At 40.7% G+C, this 24,392-nt stretch overlaps 2 protein-coding genes across 3 annotated transcripts; one reads left to right on the plus strand and one right to left on the minus strand.

The window, feature by feature from the left end:
* Positions 1-540: 540 nt before the first annotated feature.
* Positions 541-5,946, plus strand: stard7 (StAR related lipid transfer domain containing 7). Of its 2 annotated transcripts, XM_082538264.1 has the most exons (9): positions 541-852; positions 1,036-1,495; positions 1,737-1,900; positions 2,068-2,117; positions 2,503-2,613; positions 2,799-2,881; positions 2,988-3,087; positions 3,186-3,270; positions 3,828-5,946. In XM_082538264.1, exons 2-9 carry the CDS (start codon positions 1,041-1,043, stop codon positions 4,004-4,006), a joined length of 1,227 nt encoding a protein of 408 aa, XP_082394390.1. In that variant the 5' UTR covers positions 541-852; positions 1,036-1,040; the 3' UTR covers positions 4,007-5,946. The 2 variants fall into 2 exon arrangements, with proteins under 2 accessions (XP_082394390.1, XP_082394389.1); XM_082538263.1 differs by having other exon boundaries at positions 541-1,495.
* A 6,912-nt stretch (positions 5,947-12,858) lies between these two features.
* On the minus strand, positions 12,859-23,996 carry drg1 (developmentally regulated GTP binding protein 1). The gene is made up of 9 exons (XM_082540381.1): positions 23,794-23,996; positions 22,117-22,240; positions 21,813-21,988; positions 21,638-21,707; positions 17,573-17,742; positions 16,759-16,889; positions 14,054-14,221; positions 13,786-13,908; positions 12,859-13,225 (listed from the first exon to the last, which is right to left on the minus strand). The coding sequence occupies exons 1-9, from the start codon at positions 23,830-23,832 to the stop codon at positions 13,126-13,128; spliced, it is 1,101 nt and encodes a 366-aa protein (XP_082396507.1). The 5' UTR covers positions 23,833-23,996; the 3' UTR covers positions 12,859-13,125.
* Positions 23,997-24,392: the final 396 nt, after the last annotated feature.

A 24,392-nucleotide genomic window follows, 5' to 3' on the forward strand; every position in this document is an offset into this window, starting at 1 on the left:
TTTGCAAATTAATGTGTACATTTATTAAAAGTTAATGACGAGGAGTACGTTCCTCGATTTATCTGACTCCCCTGTTTGAAGTTAAAATGACTTTACTCCTCACTTGAAGCATCTCCAGGACCTCCATGTGGCCACGGACCATATTTTAGCAATCAAGTATCACCGCTCCGATAGCGTTTTGCGCGTAATTTATGGTCATGGTTAGAGTCACCACTCTTACTACGACTTTTGTGCCGCTGGAGGGCGACTTGACTTCCTCTTCTTCAGACGCTCCATGGCACGAAGTACCAGCATTCCCCTTTCTATTATGCATGATTTTTACTTTCCGTAAACACTTATCCTGGACTCCAGCTGCAGTTTACCTTCTCTTCACCTTTAACCCAGATCATCGCTTAAGCGCTGCAACTGAGGTGGATGGGCTTTAGTAAGACACACGAAGCTGGACAACCAGACATGCTGGTGATTAAACGACTCAAAATCAAACGGAGTGTGGCCCTGTCCAATAAGAAGTGACATTAAGCAAGAAACATCCAATCACAGGGCGTATAGCGAATTGTGGGCGGGCTTAAAAAGCGCGTGCATAAGGTAGAGAGTAGGAAGAGGAGGTCAAATGTATTGAGTGAAAACGTGAGGCTGTTTCAGGACAGATAGCTACAATATAACAGTTCAGTTTACAGTGGAGTTATTAGATATTATATTCAGAGGCAGGAGCGGGGGGGGTTTCTGTGCATTTTAGTTTGTGCTGGTAACTTCCGCTAATTTAGAAGCTAGTGAAGAGAGATAAGGTTAGCTAAGGCTAACGTTACATGTCGCGTGTTTGCAGACAACTCCGCAGCTAGTGGCACTACTAGAGTAAGTTATGAATTTTTCTTTCTATAGTTGTGCATCATTATCTGCGTAGGTAGAGAGGGAATGCGCGGTGGTAGCTCGCAGCGCATTAGCTTTGGAAACAAAGTTTGCTAGCTAACCCTTGCTGCTGCACTCTGCTACTTCTGGAATTCACGTTGTCTTTGTGAACTTGTGTCACGGACACAGCTGTCATGTTTCACTCGGTGCCCCGCCGTCCGATCTGTGAGATCGGTATAAATACAGTGAGGCTTCAGAGCAGCTGGTCATTTCGACGCACTGTCGAGGAGGGAAGGGGAAAGCTTGAGAGGCTCCCGTTGCTAGGCAGGAACGTGGGCCTGCTGCTGTCCTGGCTGCAGAGGGCAGGTGTGGGTGCTAGCGACTCCGCGGCCTCTGGTCCCAAGAGGAAGGGTTTGCTGTCCATATTTGCGGACCATTGCGGCTTTGTGACCGGCCAGAGACTCCGGCGTGCATGCCAGGTTGGAGAGCTTTACTCCAACCTGTACTCGGAGCGCACCAAGTGGACCCTGGTTGGCAACATATGGCGCAGATTACAGAGCAAGCACGCCCCTACTGGGAAATTTGTGGCTGCCCTGGCTGGTGTCTTCATGTGGGAGAATGAGAAAATCCAAGATGAGGAAATTCAGAGGTGGGACAACATTTTATAAAGGCATATATTTTTGCAAAAAAAAAAGGAATAGATGTAAACATGCCTCTTACTCTGTTGACACTCTCAACAAAGCAGCATTGATATTCCTGTCTTGATTCAAAATTTGAGTAAACAGTGCAGTTAAATTTGTTCTTACATTTGTATGTACAGTTAAGCATTTCATTATGACCTGAATATAACCTGTAAGTAATCGAAGCTTGTTATTTGCATCTTTGTGAAGGTGTGGACTGGAGCTGCAGGCGCTGGAGGCAGCAAAACGACTAAGTGTGTCTTCGGAGACTGCAACTGGGCAACAGGAATCTGGCTGGGAAATTGTGGTGGAAAAGAAGGACTTCAGAGTGTGGAAGCGACCTATTCCCAACAGTCACCTCTACGAATATCGAGGTCAGCTAGTCACACACATGTTTAACAGGGTCTCACATATTTGTCCAGTTTTGTCATAGAGGGAGAAATATTTGTAGCTCTAAAGGATTCTGCAGATTTTTCTTGCATTTTAAGCAGTTAATTGAAGGTACTTTGAGCTGGTCTGATTTGTTATCTTTTATTTGCAGTATTGGGCTCTTATGATGATGTCACACCAAGACAATTCTTCAATGTACAGGTATATTTAAGTTCAGTCTAATTATGTGCAATTTTGACTACCTCAAAAGTTTAAGTCGTTGAGGAAACTGCGTGAAGCTGATCACCTATTCTATTTCAGTGCTGACATACATGAGGAAATGATTAGGACGTACGATTAGGCTACACTCCTAATCCATTATTGGGGATTTAGGTGTGCAGCAATCTCTTTACTCTTGAAGTCTGACCTTCTGAACCACTGTTTACTCAGACAACCTTTTAAAATCGACACATCAAGTTGGGTTATAGATTAATATTAATTGGAGTGGGTTTTTCGGGGTTATGGGATTTTATTTTTTTTGGAATCGCATTACACATCACAGGAATGCTTTAACAGCAATAACACTCTGCCTTTCCCTTCCCCCCAGTTGGACATAGAGTACAGGAAGAAGTGGGATTCTCTCGTTATCAAGCTTGAAGTGGTGGACCGACATGCCAATACTGGCTCTGAAGTTGTGCATTGGGCTACACACTTTCCTGTGAGTTTGTAGATTGCTATTTGTTCAGCCTACCCTGCATTCACCCGTGACACTTTTTTTGTTATCAGTCAAAGTATGAATAACCTTAATTTACCTTTTGATCAAGAGCAACTGCCAACCAAGTAAGGTTAGGTTGCATTTCGCACACTCAGTTGTTATTTGATCTTGTTTGATGTCCTTCACAGTATCCCATGTATTCGAGGGACTATGTATATGTGCGCCGCTATGATGTTGATTTCAACAACAACCTGATGATCTTGGTCTCCAGGTCAGACTTAAAGAGATGTTTGTTAATTTGTTTATTTTGGGGTGTATTTATATAATCAGACTAAATGCTGTATCTTATCTTGTGCATTGATAATCTGGCTGTGCAGAGCCGTACAGCATCCCAGAGTACCAGAGACACAGGAATATGTGAGAGTTCATTCATACCAGTCAAAGATGGTCATTCGCCCACACAAGTCCTTTGATGAGGTTAGTGATGAATGTCATGCTGCACAGATTATTTAATTTTAAACAACTGTGTCCTTTTTTTGAAGTTGCTCAGCATAGTTTTTCTTATCTCCTCACAGAATGGATTTGATTATCTGCTGACCTACAGTGATGACCCTCAGACCGTCTTCCCCCGCTATTGTGTGAGCTGGATGGTGTCGAGCGGTGAGTACTGAAAAAGTCATACGCTAATCACGTAAGGATTAACTGAAATTTATTCAAAAAAGAATATTTCAAAATGACTAATGTTGATCAAAGAGCTGTACAAAGCACAAAACAGAAAGAGGATAAAGGAATGGAATAAAGGAAACTGACTCAAATTCCAGTGAATAAATATAAGTTTTCAGTCTAGTTTTAAAAGTCTCAGTGGAAGGAGCAGACGGGGTGGGGGATGCTCTAACAAGTTTGGAGGCAAACACGGTTTAAAACAATATTTAAAAAGTTGACTACACTGTGGCAGTGCAATTTGTCATGATGTTGTTAATCAACACCATAACTAACGGACATAAGGCAAGATTTTGACCATATTTTACATCATATTTAACCACATGTATTCATATTTAATTGAATAATATATATGAATAATACTACATTTTGTAGAAGTCTGGACAGAAATGTAGCAATCTAAAATGTAAAATTTAGTTTTCAGAGAGAGTGTTCCATCATGTTATGCCTTTTCCAGCCTGATTTTGAGAATGTTCTCCCTCTTAAAACCTGTCTAGGTATGCCCGAATTTCTGGATAAACTGCACACTGCTGCCCTGCGGGCCAAAAACTTAGAAGTGGGAATTCAAGACTACACGAGTGTCATTAAATCCAGTGACACAAACAGGCCGTCAAGCCAGGAGCGCCTCACTGGAGAAAATGCCCATACAGGTGGTTCTGGACAGATCTACGCTTGAGATGGAGATTTCGTAGAGAGCAGAGGTTTTCTTGGTGTGTTTTCACTTGCACTCAAGTCAGGAACAATAACCCTCCAACCCCAAACTTAGGGGTAGATTAGAAGAACTGAAAATGAAAGGTGCGATCTAAAATAGCGGCACGTGTCCATCCATAGACATGTTTATGCTGTTTATAGAGGAGATGTCACAAGAACGATGGACTACATTAGTGACGGCATTGTTGTCACTGGAGAAAGTGTTGCAATGCAAGTTGTCGTTCAGACTGCTGGTTTTGGCATTTTTCTTCTTCAGCCAGTCAATGCCACCTGATGTTTTCCTGCAATTATACAATTGAGCCAAATTTCCTAACCATAGACATGTTTTTGCCAAACACACAGTTTTACTCATTTTAGTATTTAATGGCTTGTCTTATGTTTTTAGACAAAGCTTGACTTTAAACTCTATTCAAACCGCCAGCTTGCTCACTACTGTATTAGCGTCTTTAGTGTGATTTCAACAAGTTGTGGCGGAAATGAGTATGACATAGAACTGCAACTACACCTGCCTTGTTTTTACTAAGAAGTTAACGCTTGGTCAAATTATAGATTAAGAGAAGAACTGAGGCCCCCTGCTGGGAATTTAAAGCAAGTGATTTTGATTTGTTTGAAGCATGACAGATGAGTTTGGCCAAAAAATGATACAATTACTGAATTTAAAAATAAAAAATAAAGCTTTTTGTTTGCTATCGACATTAGTTTACTATCCACCCTGTTGAGGTATCAGACGGTCCGTCTCACTGTGTTCCTGCAAGTGTTTAAAGCATCCAGCCTTCTGAAGATGAACCAGTCCTTCAGCATTAGGGGCATAGTGTCTTATAACAACCATATAAATCCTCAGATACAGTGGTGTAAAGTTTTAGGTATTTGTGCCACATCCCAAGCCATTTGCATTTAATGTGATAGTTTTTTTTTTTTTGGTGTTTTTTGTGTTTTTAAGAGGTGGTCCAATTTCAGTTCAGAATTTATTTTGTTACTGTTGGGTTCATCAACACAGTTTGCACTCCTGGAGGTCTGGATATTTCTGTGTTGCTGTAGATCTTGTATACTCAAAAAGTCACATCTGGAGGACTGGATTTTTATTTTGTTTTTGTTTTTTTGTCAATGGGTGCAATGAGATTCACGTCTTTCTCCTAAATTTTGATGCTACCGTTTTGTTCTCGTGTGTCCTACTGAAACTCCTTTGAATTCATCTTTCCATGTCACCCTTGCATGCAGGGGGTGCTATGAATGTACAAATAGCAGCACATGCCACAGAATATATAACATCGCCTAACACAGTTCACTGTTTACAGACTGGCACAAGAATCGTGAAATAATGTTGTAAAAAAACCCTAACATCTTGTAGCGCAAGCTTGTGCTGCGAGATGTGATTCACTCAAATGGTACATTTGAGTGAATTGGCTAATTCTATATGGTGGTTTCCACTTGTGTGAGGGAGGTCCCATGTGTGGATACGCGTATGCTCCCAGTGTATCAAAAGTGTGTGTAATTATATTCTGTTGTGAAGTGTTTTCCTGCTGTTTGTGTTTTTAACAATGGCAGTGTAAGATGAGATACTCTTCATGGGTTGACTGTGCAAATTGACTCTCATTATAACCCAATTAAACAGTATGTCATACTTGCTAATGTTTAGTGTGTGTGTGTGTGTGTGTGTGTGACATTTGAATGATCTGATAACTGAAGACACCTCTGTGCCACCTGCAGTATTTAAAACCAGTTTTCACATCTTATTTTTGTTTTGCAGGTAACTTTTTTTCTCTCTCTCCATTGTTAAACTTTTAGGAAAAGAAAGAGGGGGAAAGTGTGGCTTATGAACAGGTGCACTTGTAATCCACGTGATTTAAAATTAATTTCTGAAATGGAAGAAACATTAATCTGATGAAATAAACAGTCCTTTATGTGTATCATTGTGGGTTCAACTTTTGATGCAGAAAGCATTTGGCTTTGACTTGTGCTGCTCGGGGCCATGATTGATTAGCATAGTGTTTGTACTGAAGGGCCACCATCGTCCAGTCTAATGGGATAATCTGTAAATCCAATAGGCTGTCTGGTCAGACGGTCTGTGACACTCTGCACATATAAGCTTTACTGCACACACACTGTTTAATTTGTCTGCTCTGGATAACACTCACTGCTATATCTATGCTGACTATTGATTCTTTGCAGATAATCAGCACAGTGTACTACTTTACCATCAAATATTTATACGTGTTAAAATAGCTGCATGTCGTTTATAAAAGATATCTGCCAGTTTTGTCTTAAGTGCTTGACTTGAAGTTACCTCCACATCTTTTTAGGTTCATGAAGGTTCATTTAGGTTCATCGCCTCTGTCAGTGCGCCCCAGGGTGGCTGTGGCTACAATGTAGCTTGCCATCACCAGTGTGTGAATGTGTGTGTGTGAATGGGTGGATGACTGGATATGTAAAGCGCTTTGGGGTCCTTAGGGACTAGTAAGGCGCTATATAAATACAGGCCATTTACCATTTACCATTCATGAAGACCTTTTACCTCTCATCCAAGAAGCTTCTTCAGTACTAAAACTGATGAGTCCCAGGTGCAATTAATGAGCACTTAAATCTGATAGGTTTATGTATAATAGTATTGAATGAGTTCATGTGGCTGAAGTTTGAAGGTGATAATTGGACAATGTGACGTAGCATTTTCCAATTGATATCTTGGGTCCATCCGTTAAAAGTCCCAGTGACCTTAACCTAAAAGTCAGTGGTTTCTTAGATAATTTCTGAAAATTACCAATGATTTCCAAATTTAAACCATAGCTGCATTTGGGATGCTTTTTTTTTCCAAATATATATTTGTGATGTGTTCATGGTGCAGATGTAAATAAAAGGTGCAGTCGCTGTACGGAAGAAGAGAGGAGTCAACTTAAACAGAGTAGTCTTTTTTTCAAGTGGCAGGAAATTTGAAATGCAACTTTTCAAAGTTGCTTACTAAATAACAGCAAACATAGTTTCTGCACAGTTTGTCGCAAAAAAGTTCTCTGCTAGCTAATGTCCAGTTGCTGTATTTCTCAGGGAGAGAGACCTTAGTGGGCACAACAGATGTTTTTGCAAAACATCTTGCAACCTTTAATTCGACTGACTTAATCCACAGAAAGCAGCAGCACAGGTCAGCTGCTGCTTTTATAGGTGACTGATCAGTCTACTCAGAGAAAGATCTACTGGCACTCCAAATAAGCTATTATGTCACTTATTAAGTAATTCTGCTCCCCACATTGCACTATAGCAGTCTGATTTGACAGGTAGAGGTCAAACAATCTTTAACCCTTTGTAGGGGCAGATCCCAACAACAGTTGCCTCAATGTCCTTTATAGTTTAGATTAAAGACCCTACAATAATAGGGAGAACACTCCAACAATCAGAGGACCCCTTATGAATAAAGACTTTGCAACAGTGGAAAGGAAAAATAACCTCCTTTTTTCAACAGGAAGTAATCTCCAGTAGCGCCAGAATCGTGGAGGGGCAGCCGTCTGCCGTGACCACTTATGAATGCAATGAGGGGAGGGAAAAGAGGCGAAAGAGGGACACACAAAGAAGGATTACAGAGGTTGAAACACTTGGGATCTCTGGATTGCATTATAGGTGGCTGATTGCTGGCGTTGCAGGACACCAGTTCTCTTCAGTGATGATCTTTCACTTTGGCTGTTGATGTCCTTTACTCCTTTCTCAAACCATCTGTCTTTGGGAACATTCGGATTCTCACAAGAGCGTCCCCTCTCCTTTAAGTGCAGACGTACCACTGGCTCTTATTCTGATGAGGTGTTTCTTCTTTGCATCTCTGGGGTGGATGTTTGGTCTTTTATATGTACAAGAACTCCTCATTGTATTGCACACCGGACATTGTGTAGTCTTTACTTTAAGTTGGCAAACAACCCTCAGGACTACCTCCAAGATGACAGCTTCCCAGGGTTAAATACCAGGTACATGCGATTAGCTGAACCCGCCACTTGAAAGAAACGTGAAACATCCTCGCAGACCAGAAAGAAGCCTAGCCGCCTTCAACACAAGCACTGAAGACTGAGGACCTGCAAACACAAATCTGCCCGTTTAAATTCATAGATAGAGATCTGAAGATTGAATAGCTCAAGCTAAGAGTAGTTTCACATGGGAATGGGAATAGTTGTTCTCATTTAACAATATTCTTGTCAAGTCTAGTTTGAAAAATAAAAACTGTCTGCTGTGATGTGTGTATCTAGTGAATTAACCTTACTGAACCTGCTTATCCAGTCCTAACTAGTTTTAGTTTGAGAGGTTTATCGAATATTATACCTTAAAGTGTTTTTTATGCTTCACAGCAGAATTTAGGGCTACGTAATCATTGTTTTGAACGGCAGATGGTGAGGTCTTATTATTTTTCACTTTGCACTGCCATGCTGACTGCAGACTGTAGTGTTTAGGAGGTCGCCTGACAGACGTCCAAAGCTGCTTGTTGACTGTGGCTGTCTTTGTGTCGATATTTCATGTTCTTCTGCTGCCTCCATCAGTTTTCTCAGAGCATGTTCATTCTTTATTCTGAAGTTGTCGTGACTGTGAGTGCGTATGTTTCTGTGTCCCTGTGCATTTGTTAACTCTATTATAGACTGACCACGTACCCAGAATTTACCCGACCTCTCTCTTAATGGCTTGAGCCCCCTCGCATTGGGTAAGTGGTTAACAAAGTGGATGGATGGATGATTCTGTCACTGCAAACTTTCTCTGTGAGACATTTGAGTAGAATGTATTAGTAACACTTACACAATTACTGTATTTAAAATAGCAGCTACAGCTGAGGAATAACAAATGGCATGGCACCACATCCATAATGAGTTGATTGATTAAAATAAGAGTCGTAAAGAAAGGAGGAGTCTGGTTTTCATATTTCAGATTTATTGGTTTGATGCATTAGTTGGGATTGGACGACACAGACTGAATTTTAAAAGAAATAGCCGACCTCTGCGGAGAAAATGGAGTAATATATTTGATGATCATTTCAAGAACATAAACTCGGGCTGAGACATATTGGCTTGTAAGTTTCAGGCGTTTCTAAGAGTCTCGTCATTTGATTTACAGATCTGTGATGAGTCTGCAGTCCTTACAAACGACACATTGTTTTAATATATGACCTCTACCAGGCTGAAATCACTGGACATGCTCAAAATCACTGAGCACTTATTGTAATTGATCATTTCCACAAACCTCCCATATTTTTTGCTATCCAACTTATAGATAAAAAAAACAAAACACTTTTTTTTATATGAATGCTATGAACCCGATTGCTTGCTTTCACTGTTAAGTTTTCCACTTTATTCAACATAACCAGTAAAAATACACAGAATATTTAGATGGTATTAATGAGCCATAGCCCCACATCTTACTGCATCATGAGATTTTATTAAAATATAAACTAAACACTTGTAATATTATTAAAATTGACCCTGTGGTTATTGATCTTCTTTGTGTTTTTCTACCACACACCACCGCTGTCGTCCAGTCTTATTTACTGCCCTATTTTTTGTGATCATTTCATTTATACATGAATATTTGGAAAAATGCAGAGACATTGAAATAGATATCCAGATAGCTGAGGCAGACAGTGCACACAAGACTCCAAGGTGCTTGGCACAACCATGGACAGAAGATGCACTGCATGGTTAGATCAAGCACAATGGAGTCATGAGCAACGACAAAAAAAAAGTCCAACAGATATTTCACAGATGCAACTCTGCACAAATTGACCAAGCAACGTGCCGTATCGACCAGGTTTTTGTGCAAATGTTAAGTAGCAGGTTTTATTTTTTTCCTGAAAAAAGACACAGCATTGTTAGAATATTTTATGGGTTTTGCTGAAGGACGGTCCTGCAGTCGGAGCTGTCGGCAATGCAAAATTTCAGAAAAATCCAAAAAGTGTGAGAGAAGTGATCTGATCTCATGGGGATGTTTAAAAAAAGAAAGAAAGAAAGAAAGAAAGAAAAGAAATGCTACTGGTTGGTCTACGATCAAAAAAAGATGAAGAGACTTGTAGCTAGGAAGAGCTGCAGAATTAAAAAAAGCGAAAGATTACTCACAGGTCATGGTCACTGCGGGAAAAAAGGGCTACACCCTTCCTGCGCACGAACTGCGTCAAACCCCACCCTCTCGCCCTTCACGCCCAACTCTAACAGAGGAAAAAAGTCACCATTTGATCACTTTTCACTCTTTTAAAACTCAAATCTCAAACATTTTTAAGAAAGGACCTGCAGCAGGCCTGAAAAATGTTGGCTTGATTAAATTTGTTTCCTCATTGGGCATTCCCAAAGTGATCAATGGAAACAGAGTTTGGGTAATTCATCTGTGATCTTATTAGAGTCGCAAGATCTCATAGAGTCCAAGTCCCTGAAATTTTAGTAGTTATTGACTAAAAACAAACCATGCTCCCTGGACACTATTGAATTAAGAATTAGAGGTATAGCTACTTCTCTGTAGTCCATCTGGGGTGCATCTGCCATCTACTAAGAGCAAAGAAAAACCACTCCTAACATTTTAGTCTTAACTATGTTAAGTGTTCCTGTGTTGTGATACCATCAGGCTAAGAGAGCTTCTTTTCCAAAAGGTTTGACAATCTTGTTACCTTCCCTTGTGTCTCTTTCTAGCTCCCTGAGGACATTTTACTACAATGAAAAGGCACGGCACAATAATCAACTTACAGGGCTCAGCAAGTGAAACCACTTTGTGTGATGAAATTACACCATAATGCATATTAATGCACCAAACAGGAAAAAAGCTGCCTTTGGAAGTGACCAAATGGCACGAAAATTGGAGTACTTTGGGTGAAGATGGTGGGCGGCGGTGATGAAACAGACTTTTGTTTTTCAGAACAATGAGGATGTTTGAAAGGGATGCAGCGCAGCTGATGGGATGGTTTAATGGGTTTTATGCACAGATGATGATTGTGATACATGATTACGCTTACTTACCTTCTATTTTCCTGTCTTCTTCTGGAAACCAACACGGCTTAAAATACTAAGAGAAGTATTTGAAAAAAGTGCTTTCTGAGCTAAAGCAACAAAACCTAAAGCAACTGTTCTTCAAACCTGACCAGCACAGTATCACTGAAAACAGTTGGTCTCAACCTACTCTGTGTTTAACGGACAACTTTCCAGCTGCTTTCGTTGGAAAGTCTCCTCTACACATTGTCTTTCCAAGAAACTCACCTTTCCATTCGCTAGCCTCAAAGCAAGCGTAAGGCGCAGGTGGTTGAGGGGTGGTGAAGACCGCTGGGTGCTCTGAGCTGTGTCTTGGGGTCTTCCAGCTTGCTCTACTGGAGACAGACTGTCCTGACTGCGTCCTCAGCACCCTTCAAGTCCCCAACTCCTGCCCCTCCTTCAAGCTAGGAGGGGTTGGGGATGTTCTCTTGGGATAGGTGCACTGGCAAGGAGGACTTGGTCAGGCTGGGATTGGATGTAGGTTGGGGAGTCTGAATGGGGGGGCGCCGGTTCCGCATTTCATAAATATTAATACAGAGTCCTCTCTCTCCAAATGGGTAGATTCTTTAATTTTGTTAGAGGGGGAAGTGCTTTATTCACTTAATGGCTTTTATTAGTGCCCAGTGTTCAACTCTTTCATTAGCTAAAGTGCTGCTATAATTTACAGGGTAAAAGGGGGTGGGGAAGAGGCGGTGTCTGGGAAGGGTTGATCCTGCTGCTGCTGCTTCTGCTGGACAGGCAGGCTTCACCTTCAACCACTGCAGCTTTTACTAAAAAGTGGCTTTTGGGCTAAAAGAACTGGAGTCAAAAGATATCAAATACACTCCATGAACCGTTATACTGTCGGTCATGCTGTCTCACTTTCACATCTGTTTTTTTTCCTAAACACATCTTTGCAAATCTAAAGTGTTAAGGATGATCCCGAATTAGACACTGTAACCAATTTATTTTAGAAAAAAGCACAATGTTGATGACACTTCTAACAAATAAGTGGCTTTTTACCTATGAGCAGAGAAAGATTTTGTGGAAACATGCAGTGGATTTCTCTCGCTGGCAAACTGGAATCATTTTTCTTTGCGGTTCCATATCATATTAATTTAGTAAATGAAGATAAAAGCATGCATTTTTTTGCAATACTATATCCAATATATGATAAAATGCCTGCATTTGATGTATACATATTAAATATACTGTAAGGGTCTCCTATTTAGCTTGGCAACATCTTTGCATGGGTTTTGCACACACGCTTGATAATTAAAAAACAAAACATGAGTATCTTTCATGTTTGGACTGCTTGATTTCACTCTTCAAATTTCTAATCCAGCCATATTATACCACAGTTTACATGCTTGGTGTCATCCATCGCATTCATTCATTAGCTTCTGGTACTCGCACTCCGAGTGGTCTTGTTGTAACATACGGACATTAAATAACACCAACTTCCAAGAGTGCACCCAGTGCCAATAAAAAGCAGCTTTATTTTGCTCTGTGGAGTTTGGCTACTTGTGAACATCCCAACAACCCTCAGACTGCATCTGAGTGAATGAACTTATTAACCTGAGTGGCCGTCCCCACCAGAGAGCGGGGGAGTGGGTGGGCCACCAGTTTGAATAACTATCCCCATCATCAATGTCATATAAATCTCTTTCCCCCCCCTCCCCCCTCTAAGCCACAGTTAAATGTTAGCCATAATGCTGGCTGCGGGTACGCATCTGCAACATTTCTGTCGGATTTTTCCTAAAAAACCAAATTTAGCACAACACAGAACACTCCTGGTTACACTTTTTGATAAAGTAATAAATCTATTATCTGAATAAAAGCACAGAATAATAAAAAGCATAAAATAACAGACACATTGAGATTCCACTGTGATTTTATTGTACAGTTCTTTTAGGAGTCAATGGAAGCCTTAACCAATATTCAATATGAACTATTCATGGTGTTAAGTACTGTGTGTTACTTTAAATATGACACTTTAACCTGCCATTGTTTTAAATCAATGAAAGCAAAAACAACAGATGCTGTAATGACAGACATGTCCGGTAGTTTATTGAGCAGCTGTACAGAACACTTTGTGATAACATGGGTCATGCAGTGAGCATTAAGAATCCTTTTTTTTTTTTTACTTCTTCACCAGCTGGATAACATCTTCATCCTCCATCACATGGTCCTTGCCCACCTTTTGAGGGTTGTGCTTTACAGAGGAGCCCCAAACAAGTGCACTGAAAGAAAGAGTTAAGAAAAGAAAAAAAAAAAAAGAGTTTGATCCTGGTTGACTGATGATTCGTTCAAGAGTGTGAAAAGAAAAGATATCAGGCCATTATAAAGTAGCCCGACAAATCATTCTTTGCTACAGCTCTATTATAAAGGAACCTACTGGGTATGTGACATCCTTAAGGAGCAAAAGCTTCCATGTGTCACAGTTTTACCCGTCCTTTCCCTTGAGGATGGCTAATGCTCAGCAGCACTAACATAATGAATGATTGACGATGTTATCTTGCCAGGGCCATTTAGAGATGGTGGTGCAACACGCGGTCACATGTCTAAAAATCAAACGTTCCAGTGATGGCAACATTTAGTCTGGTAAATGTTGCCATTAAGGGAGGTGATAGAGTCATGAGAAAAAGAATGTCCACCCAGTTTTAGTTTTAAGGTTTTGACGCATAAAAACACATTAAGAATAATCTGATCAACACCACACTCTAAAATCACTTACATATAACCTCAGATGACAAAAATATTTTTAAAATATTAGCATTTTAGCTAAGGCAACTATACTCACTACTTAAATTCTTTGATGAGGTTTTTGTGAATCTTCATGCAGAAATCCTCCACTGAAGTTCGGTCATTGGGGAGCACAACAGGAGACGTGTAATCAGGAAGCTGGCCTTTGGGTTTGGTGTAGCTGTAAGTAAACGTATCATCTCAGTAACTTTTTCCAGTTTGAACACACAAACACTTCAATTTTCCAAAGACTTGCTTTAAATCTATAACTGACTTTCGCCGCATTCACAGAATCTTTTGCAGGTTGTATTGATGGAAATTCTTACATGCGCACAAGCCTTAAGTAGTCCCACATCCTCTCCAGCAGGTCATCAAAGTTCCAGCGGTGGTGGGCTGAGATGGGCACAGTGTGGGGCACTTTGTAGATGATGTCGAGCTCTTCAATGGAGATCTGGTCGATTTTGTTGAGCACATAAATGCATGGGATGTAGACGCTGTTGGGACAGGGACAGAGTCTGTAAGTGAAACCACTACATACTCAGTTATACTAAATAATCCAAGAAATAAAATGGTGAATAAATGAGTCTATATTTTGGTGCAGCATGAAGCCTTCTACTACATTTACTTGTTAACTAACATGTCAGCTGATACGCAAATGTTAGATATTACAACTAATGCCATTTGCCTAGCACAGGGTGCACGCGGTCTCAAACAGAAGATTTACAAATCAATTACTTTTGGCAGAATAACTCCTAATGAATATCATTATAAATTCATAGAGCTTGCAGTAAAAGTAAGATCAGGTGACCTTGAACTATCCCTCGGTGTTGCTGCTGTTGGCTCAGAATAATGCACGACCTCCCATACTGCATTTGCCTCTTTCACTCCTCTTGCACTTACATGCGACTAGAGTAAGTCCTTTTTTTGCACTCTGTCACAGTTTGTGCTTTGCCATCTCTGTGCTTTTCCCTTTCCCCTCACAGCAGATGGCTGCTCCACCCTGAGCCGCGTTCTGCCAGAAGCCTCTTCCTGTTGAAAATGAGTTTTTCTTCCCACTGATGCCAAGTTTGTGTTCATAAGGAAATCGCTGAATCACTGGGGTTCGTCTATAATGTTGTCTTTAGCTTAAAATATTAAGTGTCTTGAGACCATTGTGATGATTTGGTGCTACATAAATAAAACTGAACTGCATTGTCAACTATACACTCTAGTATACTCTGAGTCACTGACATGCTCTACTGTTTCTACTACATTTAGTAAGACATTTAATTCCTTTATTCTGCTTGTTGATTTTGAGATATTTTGTTTTTCATATAAAGCTTAATATTTTCATTTAAATGTAAACTTATCTTAATTTATTGTATTTATTTTTTAACTTCAAATTACTTTCTGCCTTATTTCTTTTGACATATCTTATTTTATCGATCTATATACTGTTTAAGCACTACTGCCTGATGTGGAGTTTACACGCCTGGGTTCTCGCTGTACTTCCTTCCAGTCCAAAGACATGCAGTTAGTGGGTTTAAGTTAATTGGTGATTGCAAATTGGCTGTCTGTGTCGGTGTGAATCGTTGTCTGTTTCTCCGCGTTAGTCCTGCCACAGACTGGTGTTTTATCCAGGGTGTACCCCACCTCTCTATGGTAGCTGTGATAGCCTCGAACCCTCTGCTACCCTGAATTGGATAAATGGAAGAGAATGGCTGGATGGATGGAATAAATAATGTATATTTCATTCAATTGTATAACAGGTGGTTACAGTTTCCACTGTGTCCATTTTCCTCCCAAAGTTCAGTAATTTTTTGAAGGAAAAAGTGTTTACTTTTCACAGGAACGTTTGACTTTATTTTTTTTAGATGTATATTAAGTAATTTTAATCATGTTTAAAATATGTAGTGCTACATTTCCTTTTGTTAAGACACCTCTCTTCAAATAAATACTGTAAGTATACAGGCAAGGAGGGGGCCCCACCTAGTGCTTTATGCAATTACAGTTAATAGGCCCATAGGCTTCTGAATTATGAGAATTTTTAAAAATATTTTGCCCTTATGAAACATCACAGTGGATTTTAACTCAATTAAATGTGAATGAAAGCCAGAATTTCATCATTAATTCAAGGGATTTTCACAAAAAACCCTTCTCTGCTCAGGTTCAGCCAAATGCTGCAAAACTGATCAGACAGAGCTTTGCAGTGCAAATGGATGATGACCCAAAGCATACTGCAAAAGCAATGACGAGTTTCTCAAGGGAAAGAAATGAGACATTCTTCAGTGGCCAAGTCACCTGATCTCAAATCAGTAGAGCAGCTTTTCAGTTATTAAATACAAAAGTGAGGGCAGAGAGACCCACAAACAAGCAGCAGCTGAAGGCAGCTGTGGTAAAAGCCTAGTGGAGCATCTCATGGGAGGAAACAACATCTTGTGATGTCCAAGGGTGACTTCAAGCACTCACTGCAAGAATTACAAAAAAAAGTCCTTGTATTTAAAATTATGTTTTTCCAATTACTTTTCAGGATTGTTTAGGATTTACAGCATTAAGAAATGCTGTAAATCCTAAACATGTAATGCATTTTTTGGCCAAATCCCTTACAATAAAGCTGACAATAAGTCCGGACTTCAGACTTTGATTGGCCAGTCTTAAGATCCACATGGGGGTGTACAGGATTTAGACATTATTTAAAAAATATTCTATAGACATAGTGTTTGATAAATTTGTTTCCGTGCAGAAATTGTAGTTTTTATTTTATTGTATTGTGGTCTTTCTCCTAGTTGCTTTTTTCAGAGGAGGGACCATGCTCAACTCCACATATCTCTGATCCCATATTTGTTGACTTCTTATATTAAGATAAAAACCTTTGAGTCATCTAAGTAAGATTAAAACAGGAGTTCTCCCAGATGCTGCCTAGCACATAAACAGCATATTTAAATCCATCTGTAGTGGGAATGATGGGAGTGTTAAATAGGATTTCAGACCGGCAGGCCACACCCACTGAGAATGACTAAGAAAGGCCCATTGTGACACTTCAGCAGCTCACCGATTTCCCTCCACCACATCGATGAGGTCATCAGCTGTGGAGTCACTGCGCAGAGTGATGTCGGCGTTGTGGATCTTGTACTCTGCCAAGATACTCTTAACTGTTTCAGCGTCAAGCTCACTCTGTGCACACTGGAGAGAGAAAGAGAGAGTGCATGTGGATGGATGACTTAAAGTAACACAAAAAAGCAAGAAAATAGTCATTAAAAAAGTCACAATTTAAAGATCTGTATTAATCAATTATTACATATTAGAGTCAGCAATACAATAAAAATCCATATGTTCTAATCCATGTGGCATCACTACCCATTTCTGCATCTAAATGCTCTGCTGAATTAATAAAAGTGGCTGCTCTCCAAGGTGTTACAATAAACTGCAAAATATGAAAAACATTCAGCTCTGGACATAAACGAAAAAGGGAAAATTAAATACCACCCATGTTTGTTTGATTAGAGAAAATGGGATAGCTGACATTCTGCTACCTCATGATGAGCTACAGAACTACTGTTAGGCTAACATTAGCGCAGGTAAGCTGTAGCAAGAGGGTTAAACTGTTCTCGAAAGTACAGATAGACACAAATGCCGGACAGGAGGATAAACACAAATAAAGGACAAAACATCAAAATGTCTGGGACTGTGAGATTTTAAAAACTTAGCTTGGAGAACACATTACACTTGAATGTAGAGGCTTTAACTTTAATGACAAGTAAATGATGTTTTAAGTATCAGTGTAATTGTTCACTTGAGTTTTTAATTCTAAAGTGAAAACTGTAAGTGCGAAGTTTCATTTAGTGTGTTTATTATATGAGACGTACCGTAGCGGTAAAGTTGATGCCTCCTTTGTCCTTTTTCTTGAAACCAATGTTTGGTGGTTGCTTGTTAAGCCGAATGCCAAAGCCTTCCAGCTCATGTTCTATTAGCTTCTTATGAAGAAGAGGCTTCAACACATCGAGCACTATCAGAATCAGATTGCAGGTTCGAGCCACTGTGAGAGAGCGGAAAAAGAAACAATAACATCAGTCAGAAATGTGTAAAAAGAAATCCCAGTTGAAGTACACCTGTTCAGCTGCTCGTTAATGCAAATATGAAATCAACCAATCACAAGGCAATATTTAGACATATAGCCAGGTAGGTCATATGGGTCAAGACGACTTGCTGAAGTTCTAACTTGAGCTTCAGAATGGGGATTTAAGTGACTTTGGTTTTTGATGCAGGACGAGCTGGTCTGCATTTCGGAAAAAGCTTTCAGGATCAACAGAATTGTCTGAAAAAGGGAAAATATCCAGAGAGTGCTGTGAGGAGTGCTTTTTATGGAAACCAAATGACCACTCCATAAACACATGGCACAATACAGGAGGGAAAGCTCAACAGAACAAAACAAATGAACTTAAAGGAGAAAGCACATTTTTTGAGGATGCCAATGTTCACATTTTGGACCACGAACACAGACGGTTTGAGAGACGACATCCACTGTGAATGTCTGTCACTAAACAGAGGTGGTGGGTGTGACACGAGTTATCAGCCACCTACAATGCAAATTTGAGAAACTTTCCCGAGCATTTCCACACCCACTCTCACCTTGCCTCAGGTGACCTCGATAGCTCATATGAGGTGCAAGAAATGTTTTCACAAACCTAAAGAAATCTGGTTACCTTCTTTTCAAGCACTTAAGACTACCATGACCTGTAAAATCTACATAGACCACTGAGCACTATTTAAAATGTCACAGCCTACCTAGGTATTGTTGCAGCAGGATAGCACACCATGTCACAAAGCATCTTAAAACAGATTTTGTAAACATGACATTAAGTTGTCAGCAGCTGATAAATCTGCAGCAACTGTGTCACGTTATCATGTAAATATCTGAGGAATGTTTCCAGCACCTTGTTGAATCTGTGCCACATAGAATGAAAGCAGTTCTAATGGAAGTACCACAACCTGGTACAATGAAAGCGTAACTAATAAATTGTCCAGTGAGTGGATAAAGCTGAGGTTCACTGCCTGGCCATAATGGTCAAAAGAAATCTTTGAGCAGGCTTGCACTTTTTGATGCCAGAGAAAAATGTAACAGTAATGAAGAGGCTCATGAAAGGAAGAGCTTAAAACACCAAGACTTTATTCAAGAGTGTAGAGTGAAAGGGTGGCAAGTATGTCTGTTTCCTCTAGAAGTGGGGTGTGGAAGGTTCCCAGTACAGTCACTGTAGATGGCACTCACTACACTCAGAGTTTCAGAAAATGAGCGGAAGACAGCTGTATGCAGGATGGTGGAAGCAGCAGAAAGAGCCTCTTATGGGCTCTGGTGTAAAAGGGAGGTGTAGGGTTGGAAGTGTGGAGGTGGTGGGCAGTGATTTAAGATAAGATAAGATAAGATAAGATAGAACTTTATTAATCCCTCAGGTGGGTTCCTCTGGGAAATTCGACTTCCAAAAAAAGCACAGCAACGACCAAAGTTACAGTTACAGAACTGTTATATATATATATATATATATATACACACACACACACACACACACACACATATATAAATACAGAGACAAATATAAATAAAATATACAAAGGGGATAAATAGAATAAATAGGAATAAAAAATAAAAATACAAGTGAATTGCACATTTCAAGTATTGAGTCTATTGCACTGTTGACTATTTACAAAAAGTATTGCACAAGGTATTGTACAGTGAGGTGCAGAGGCACTACAGCTTAGTTGTTCCCCCCTCCTTTGTCCTCCTGTTTCCCCTCCCTCTCCCCTCCAGAGAGGAGTTAAACAGTCTGATGGCGTGTGGGACAAAGGAGTTTTTGGCCATCGCTGCTGACACGCCAGATGGAGGGTGTTGCAGTTAAGGGTTGAAACGCCAGGTTAAGCCTGGGCATGACATCAGCTCCAGGCCAAAGGCCACAGTCAATCTGTAGAGCATCAGCAGTTGTGTTTTAAGCAAACTTTAGATAAAGACGTGAAACATTGTCTCACTGAAAATCATTGATTTTAGTGTTCTCGCATCTACAAATACAACATCTTATGATTTAATTTGTCTATAAATATATACAGGAGAAAGCTAAATTCTAGTAGCACTATTAGTAGTGCTGCCATTAGGGCTGGGCCATATCATACCGTTCACAGTAATACCGGTATAATGTTGGGCAACGATAAGAAAATGAAATCTCGCGATAGAATATGGGTAAAACGCGCATGTGCAGTGCCTTTGTTTTCATACGCACATGGCGGAAAAAGCATGGCGGCGACGGAGAATGAGAAGGGCGAAAGCGGATCGTTGAATGAAACGGATGAACCAGAATTGGTTTGTAAAAATGCTGCAACTTCAGTGGTGTGGAACTGGTTTAGCTTTCATCTGTCAGATACACAACAAAGCACTATTTTTGGTAGAGCATGCTAGTGGGCCGTCGTTATTACCATGTTTTTTGGAAAATGCGGCACCCCTAAAATCAATCCTTTGATTTTTCTGAAAATCGACAGTGCCCCTTATAATCCTGTGTGCCTTATGTATGAATTCTGGTTGTGTTTACTGACCCATCCATTCTCATCCGCTTTGTCCGGGGCCGGGTCGCGGGGGCAGCAGCCTAAGCAAAGAGGCCCAGACCTCCCTCTCCCCAGCCACCTCCTCCAGCTTATCCGGGGGAATACCAAGGCGTTCCCAGGCCAGCCGAGAGATATAATCTCTCCAGCGTGTCCTGGGTCTGCCCCGGGGCCTCCTCCCGGTGGGACATGCCTGGAACACCTCACCCAGGAGGCGCCCAGGGGGCATCCTTGTCAGATGCCCGAACCACCTCAGCTGGCTCCTTTCGATGTGGAGCAGCAGCTGCTCTACTCTGAGCCCCTCCCGGATGGCCGAACTTCTCACCCTATCTCTAAGGGAGAGGCCAGCCACCCTTCGGAGGAAGCTCATTTCTGCCGCTTGTATCCGTGATCTCGTTCTTTCGGTCACTACCCACAGCTCATGGCCATAGGTGAGGGTAGGGACGTAGACCGACCGGTAAATTGAGAGCTTCGCTTTTACACTCAGCTCCCTCTTCACCACGACGGACCGGTGCAGCGTCCGCATTACTGCAGCTGCAGCCCCAATCCGTCTGTCGATCTCCGGCTCCCTTCTCCCATCACTCGCGAACAAGACCCCGAGATACTTGAACTCCTCCACTTGGGGCAGGAACTCATCCCCGACCCGGAGTGGGCACTCCACCCTTTTCCGGCTGAGAACCATGGCCTCAGATCTGGAGGTGCTGATCCTCATTCCCGCTGCTTCACACTCGGCTGCGAACCGTTCCAGTGCGAGCTGGAGGCCCTCACCCGATGAAGCCAATGGTTGTGTTTACTGACCTCGAAACGATTTTATGTCGTACACGGCGCTTGAAAATCTGTCAAATGTTTTAGTATGACTTTGCTAAGCTACAAACCCACAGCGCTTGATGGATTGTCGGAGCATTACGGCTATCGTAGGCAGGCGCCTCGCTGAGTGATACGTACTGTGCTTCAGCATAATATTACGGTATTGTGTGTGTATAACCTCTTAAGTTTAGTGGATATTATACATGGTTATGCTGAGGATATGTCGGCCAATTTCCACTGGAAATGCCTTTTGGTTTAACTGTCAGCAAGGAATTTGCATTTGCACTGTTAAATTTTTATAGAACTTTAATGCACATAAAAAACAGCTGCTTGTTTAAGTGAAAATACATTGATGGGTTTTTTTGCACTAATAAAGTTGTGGAGTTGTAAAGTATTTTGTCTAGTGTCAATTATATCGTCAGTTATATCATTATCGCAAATTTTCAAATGTATATCGTGATAAATATTTTTGGTCATATTGCCCTGCTCTAACTGCCATTGTATTTCCCTCCAAGCAGATTCCACTGTAATCAAATCATTACCTGCGATGACCTGTCGGCCTCTGCCCTTTCCATCTTTGGCGCCCTCAATGATTCCTGGGAGATCCAGGAGCTAAAAAGGACGAAGTCAGAAAAAGAAAAATATAAGCAAATAACTTAAACCTTATCACAGCATGAACAATATTCCAGATTTTGAAGAAAGCAGAAACTCTTGTACCTGAATTTTAGCACCTTTATACCGAATGACTCCAGGTACTGTTGTTAGAGTGGTGAACTCGTAGGCAGCAACCTCAGAGTATACACCTGCAAGGTTACTTAGCAGTGTAGACTTTCCTACAGAAGGAAAGCCGACAAAGCCGACACGAGCGTCACCGGTTTTCGCTACATCAAAACCTAAAAGTGGGAGGAAACACATGAAAAAAAATCAAATATGCATTAGCATTCTTTGCCGGGCAAAAATAAAGAAATATTTAAAACAAAATTTTGGTAACATCATTAGGACACAAGTATCCTGATCTCACCTTCTCCTGTCCCACCACCGCTGCCTCCTTTAGGTGTGATGAGTTCCCTTCTGAGTTTGGCAAGACGTGCTTTGAGCAGACCCAAGTGGTGAGCTGTGGCCTTGTTCTTCTGCGTCCTGGCCATCTACAGTGAACAATAATACCAGTCTGCATGAGAACTTTCTAAAAAACATTAAGTAAGCAGTTTTTACTGACTGCACTCAGGTACAGTCATGGTGAAACTTAAAACAGAATAGACTTATCCTTTACAATTCAAAGTTTAATTTTGCCCATCTGGATTTACTGTAATGTCAGTGCAGTAACAACACAGTAACAACACTATAAACCTGGTCCCATTCTCTCATGTTGTACAGTTTTTACTTTATGCCAACTTAAATGCAAGAGTTTCTTACATTTGACATGCAACTTTAACTCAAACTTACATACTTGAATGATCATAGTTAAGGCAAAGAGTTTTTTTTAACCCTAAATTAACAGATACTCATTCATTTTATTTAATAATCCTAGTTTTTCTGTCCATTTGATAAATAATACAGTTTAAAGCATTTAATGTGGGAGGAAACATTTTTAATAGGCAGAAAAGTCCTGGCCAAGATCAACACAACTGTGTTTCTCTGCACATTAAAATGTACACCTAGTGCTGGTCTCAAGTTAAAGATAAATGGGTAGGTTGTGACAGGGAGGGCGTCCGGTGTAAAGTCTTTGCCAAATCAAACACGTTAGCTAGAAATGTTACTAGTGACTTACAAGAACTGCTACCGGTACAACTGACCAGCGGGGTGGCTGCTAATGGCCAAAGACTGAGAAAGAATAGTAGGGGAAGGCATGTTTGGAGGCAGTAAAATAGAAGGCAAGATTTTAAATGTAGGAATTATGGCTGGTAAAGTGAGAGAAATGGCTAACAAAGGAAAGGATGTTCAAGATGGATCTGCCAGGCAGGGAGATAAGAGGACGACCACAGAGAAGACCGATGAAAGCAATGATCTGCTGTGGCAACCCTTAAAGAAGACAGTGAAACAAGTAGTCTTTGCACTGCAACCTGGAGAGTTTCCTTTTACTGCCTCTGATAATACAGTAAGGTTTCCATTAAAAACTAGAAAAGGCATTTTCTGAAGAAACTGCAGCGTGAATGCCGATAGCTGAATGTTTTGAGCTGAAATGAAACAATTGCTGAATGTTAAGCTAAAGTTAAGTTTAAACTAAACTAAAAACTTAAACAAAAACATTCAGTGTAATTTAAAGCAAGTACCCCTGCTGGTACGAACTCTTATGTTCAAATTTGAGGCTTTCTCAATACAACAACAGACGGCACACCATACAAAGATCATAATATATGGATACGTGTGAATTAAAAGACAACACTGTCGTTTTAAGTTAACTTGTATTGAACAGTTAACGTGTACACATTATTTAAAGGCGAACTTGTTACTTGTTACCACCATCAACCTGCACTAGCACGTCCGTTACACTGTCTTATATGATTAGTAATGGATTCACAAGTTCACTGACTGGGTAAAGCAACTTTATATGCACTTTGTGGCCAAAAGAAAAAATGTGAGTTAGAAATATTAAGAGCAAAACAAAGCCCGGCTGTAATATTTTTGCTAACGCTAACAGCTTGTGGCTAGCTTAAACGTGACAGTCAGCGGGTTAGCCCGCCCGCTGTTTCCATCTTACCTCATTTTCAATTTCTGCTATTTTGGCGAGTATACTCATGGTGACGGTGTTCCCCGTGTAAAATTCACGTTACCGATTGAAACTGAAAAGGTTTTACATGGAAGTTGGCAAAGTTATTGGGGTACTTTAGCATGCACACCACACGAACGCGGTGGTGCGGTGTTTCCAGGGAAATCTCGCGAGAACCCGGACAGAGGCGGGGCGTGATACCCGGTGCGTTGACCAATGACAGCCCGCGTTCACTCACAGGTTGCTCACTGAACAAAAAAGAGAAACGCCAACGCAGCATGAGCTTCCATAAGTGCAAATGCTTCATTTGCGAATCAGGAAGGTGGAATTTAGTACAACTAAAATTTCAAATAAAATGTATAAACACAAGTACTGCTATAGTACGGCTATAGACAATGGAAAATTCCATTATTCATTTGGAAAGGTTGTTCTACTTCACTGGATATCAGGAAAAAAAAACGTTTAGTTAACTTGCTTGATAAATCCCAGTTAGCTCTTCGAGGAAAAAAAAATCTTTACGTCAAAACGTACAACAAAGCTATTAAACACAATATTTTATTAAGAATTAATGAGGCCTGTGTGCCTGTGCA

The sequence above is a fragment of the Aulonocara stuartgranti genome (assembly GCF_965226115.1).
Source record: "Aulonocara stuartgranti genome assembly, chromosome: 7".
Classification (NCBI taxonomy): domain Eukaryota; kingdom Metazoa; phylum Chordata; class Actinopteri; order Cichliformes; family Cichlidae; genus Aulonocara; species Aulonocara stuartgranti.

Coding starts and splice junctions, on each gene's coding strand:
- stard7 (XM_082538263.1), top strand. CDS start 1,041: ATGTTTCACTCGGTGCCCCGCCGTCCGATCTGTGAGATCGGTATAAAT. Junction 2,118..2,502: donor GACAATTCTTCAATGTACAG/GTATATTTAAGT, acceptor CCTTCCCCCCAG/TTGGACATAGAGTACAGGAA. Junction 2,614..2,798: donor ATTGGGCTACACACTTTCCT/GTGAGTTTGTAG, acceptor TGTCCTTCACAG/TATCCCATGTATTCGAGGGA.
- drg1 (XM_082540381.1), bottom strand. CDS start 23,832: ATGAGTATACTCGCCAAAATAGCAGAAATTGAAAATGAG. Junction 22,241..23,793: donor TAGCAGAAATTGAAAATGAG/GTAAGATGGAAA, acceptor TGTTCACTGTAG/ATGGCCAGGACGCAGAAGAA. Junction 21,989..22,116: donor CGGTGGTGGGACAGGAGAAG/GTGAGATCAGGA, acceptor TCCCACTTTTAG/GTTTTGATGTAGCGAAAACC.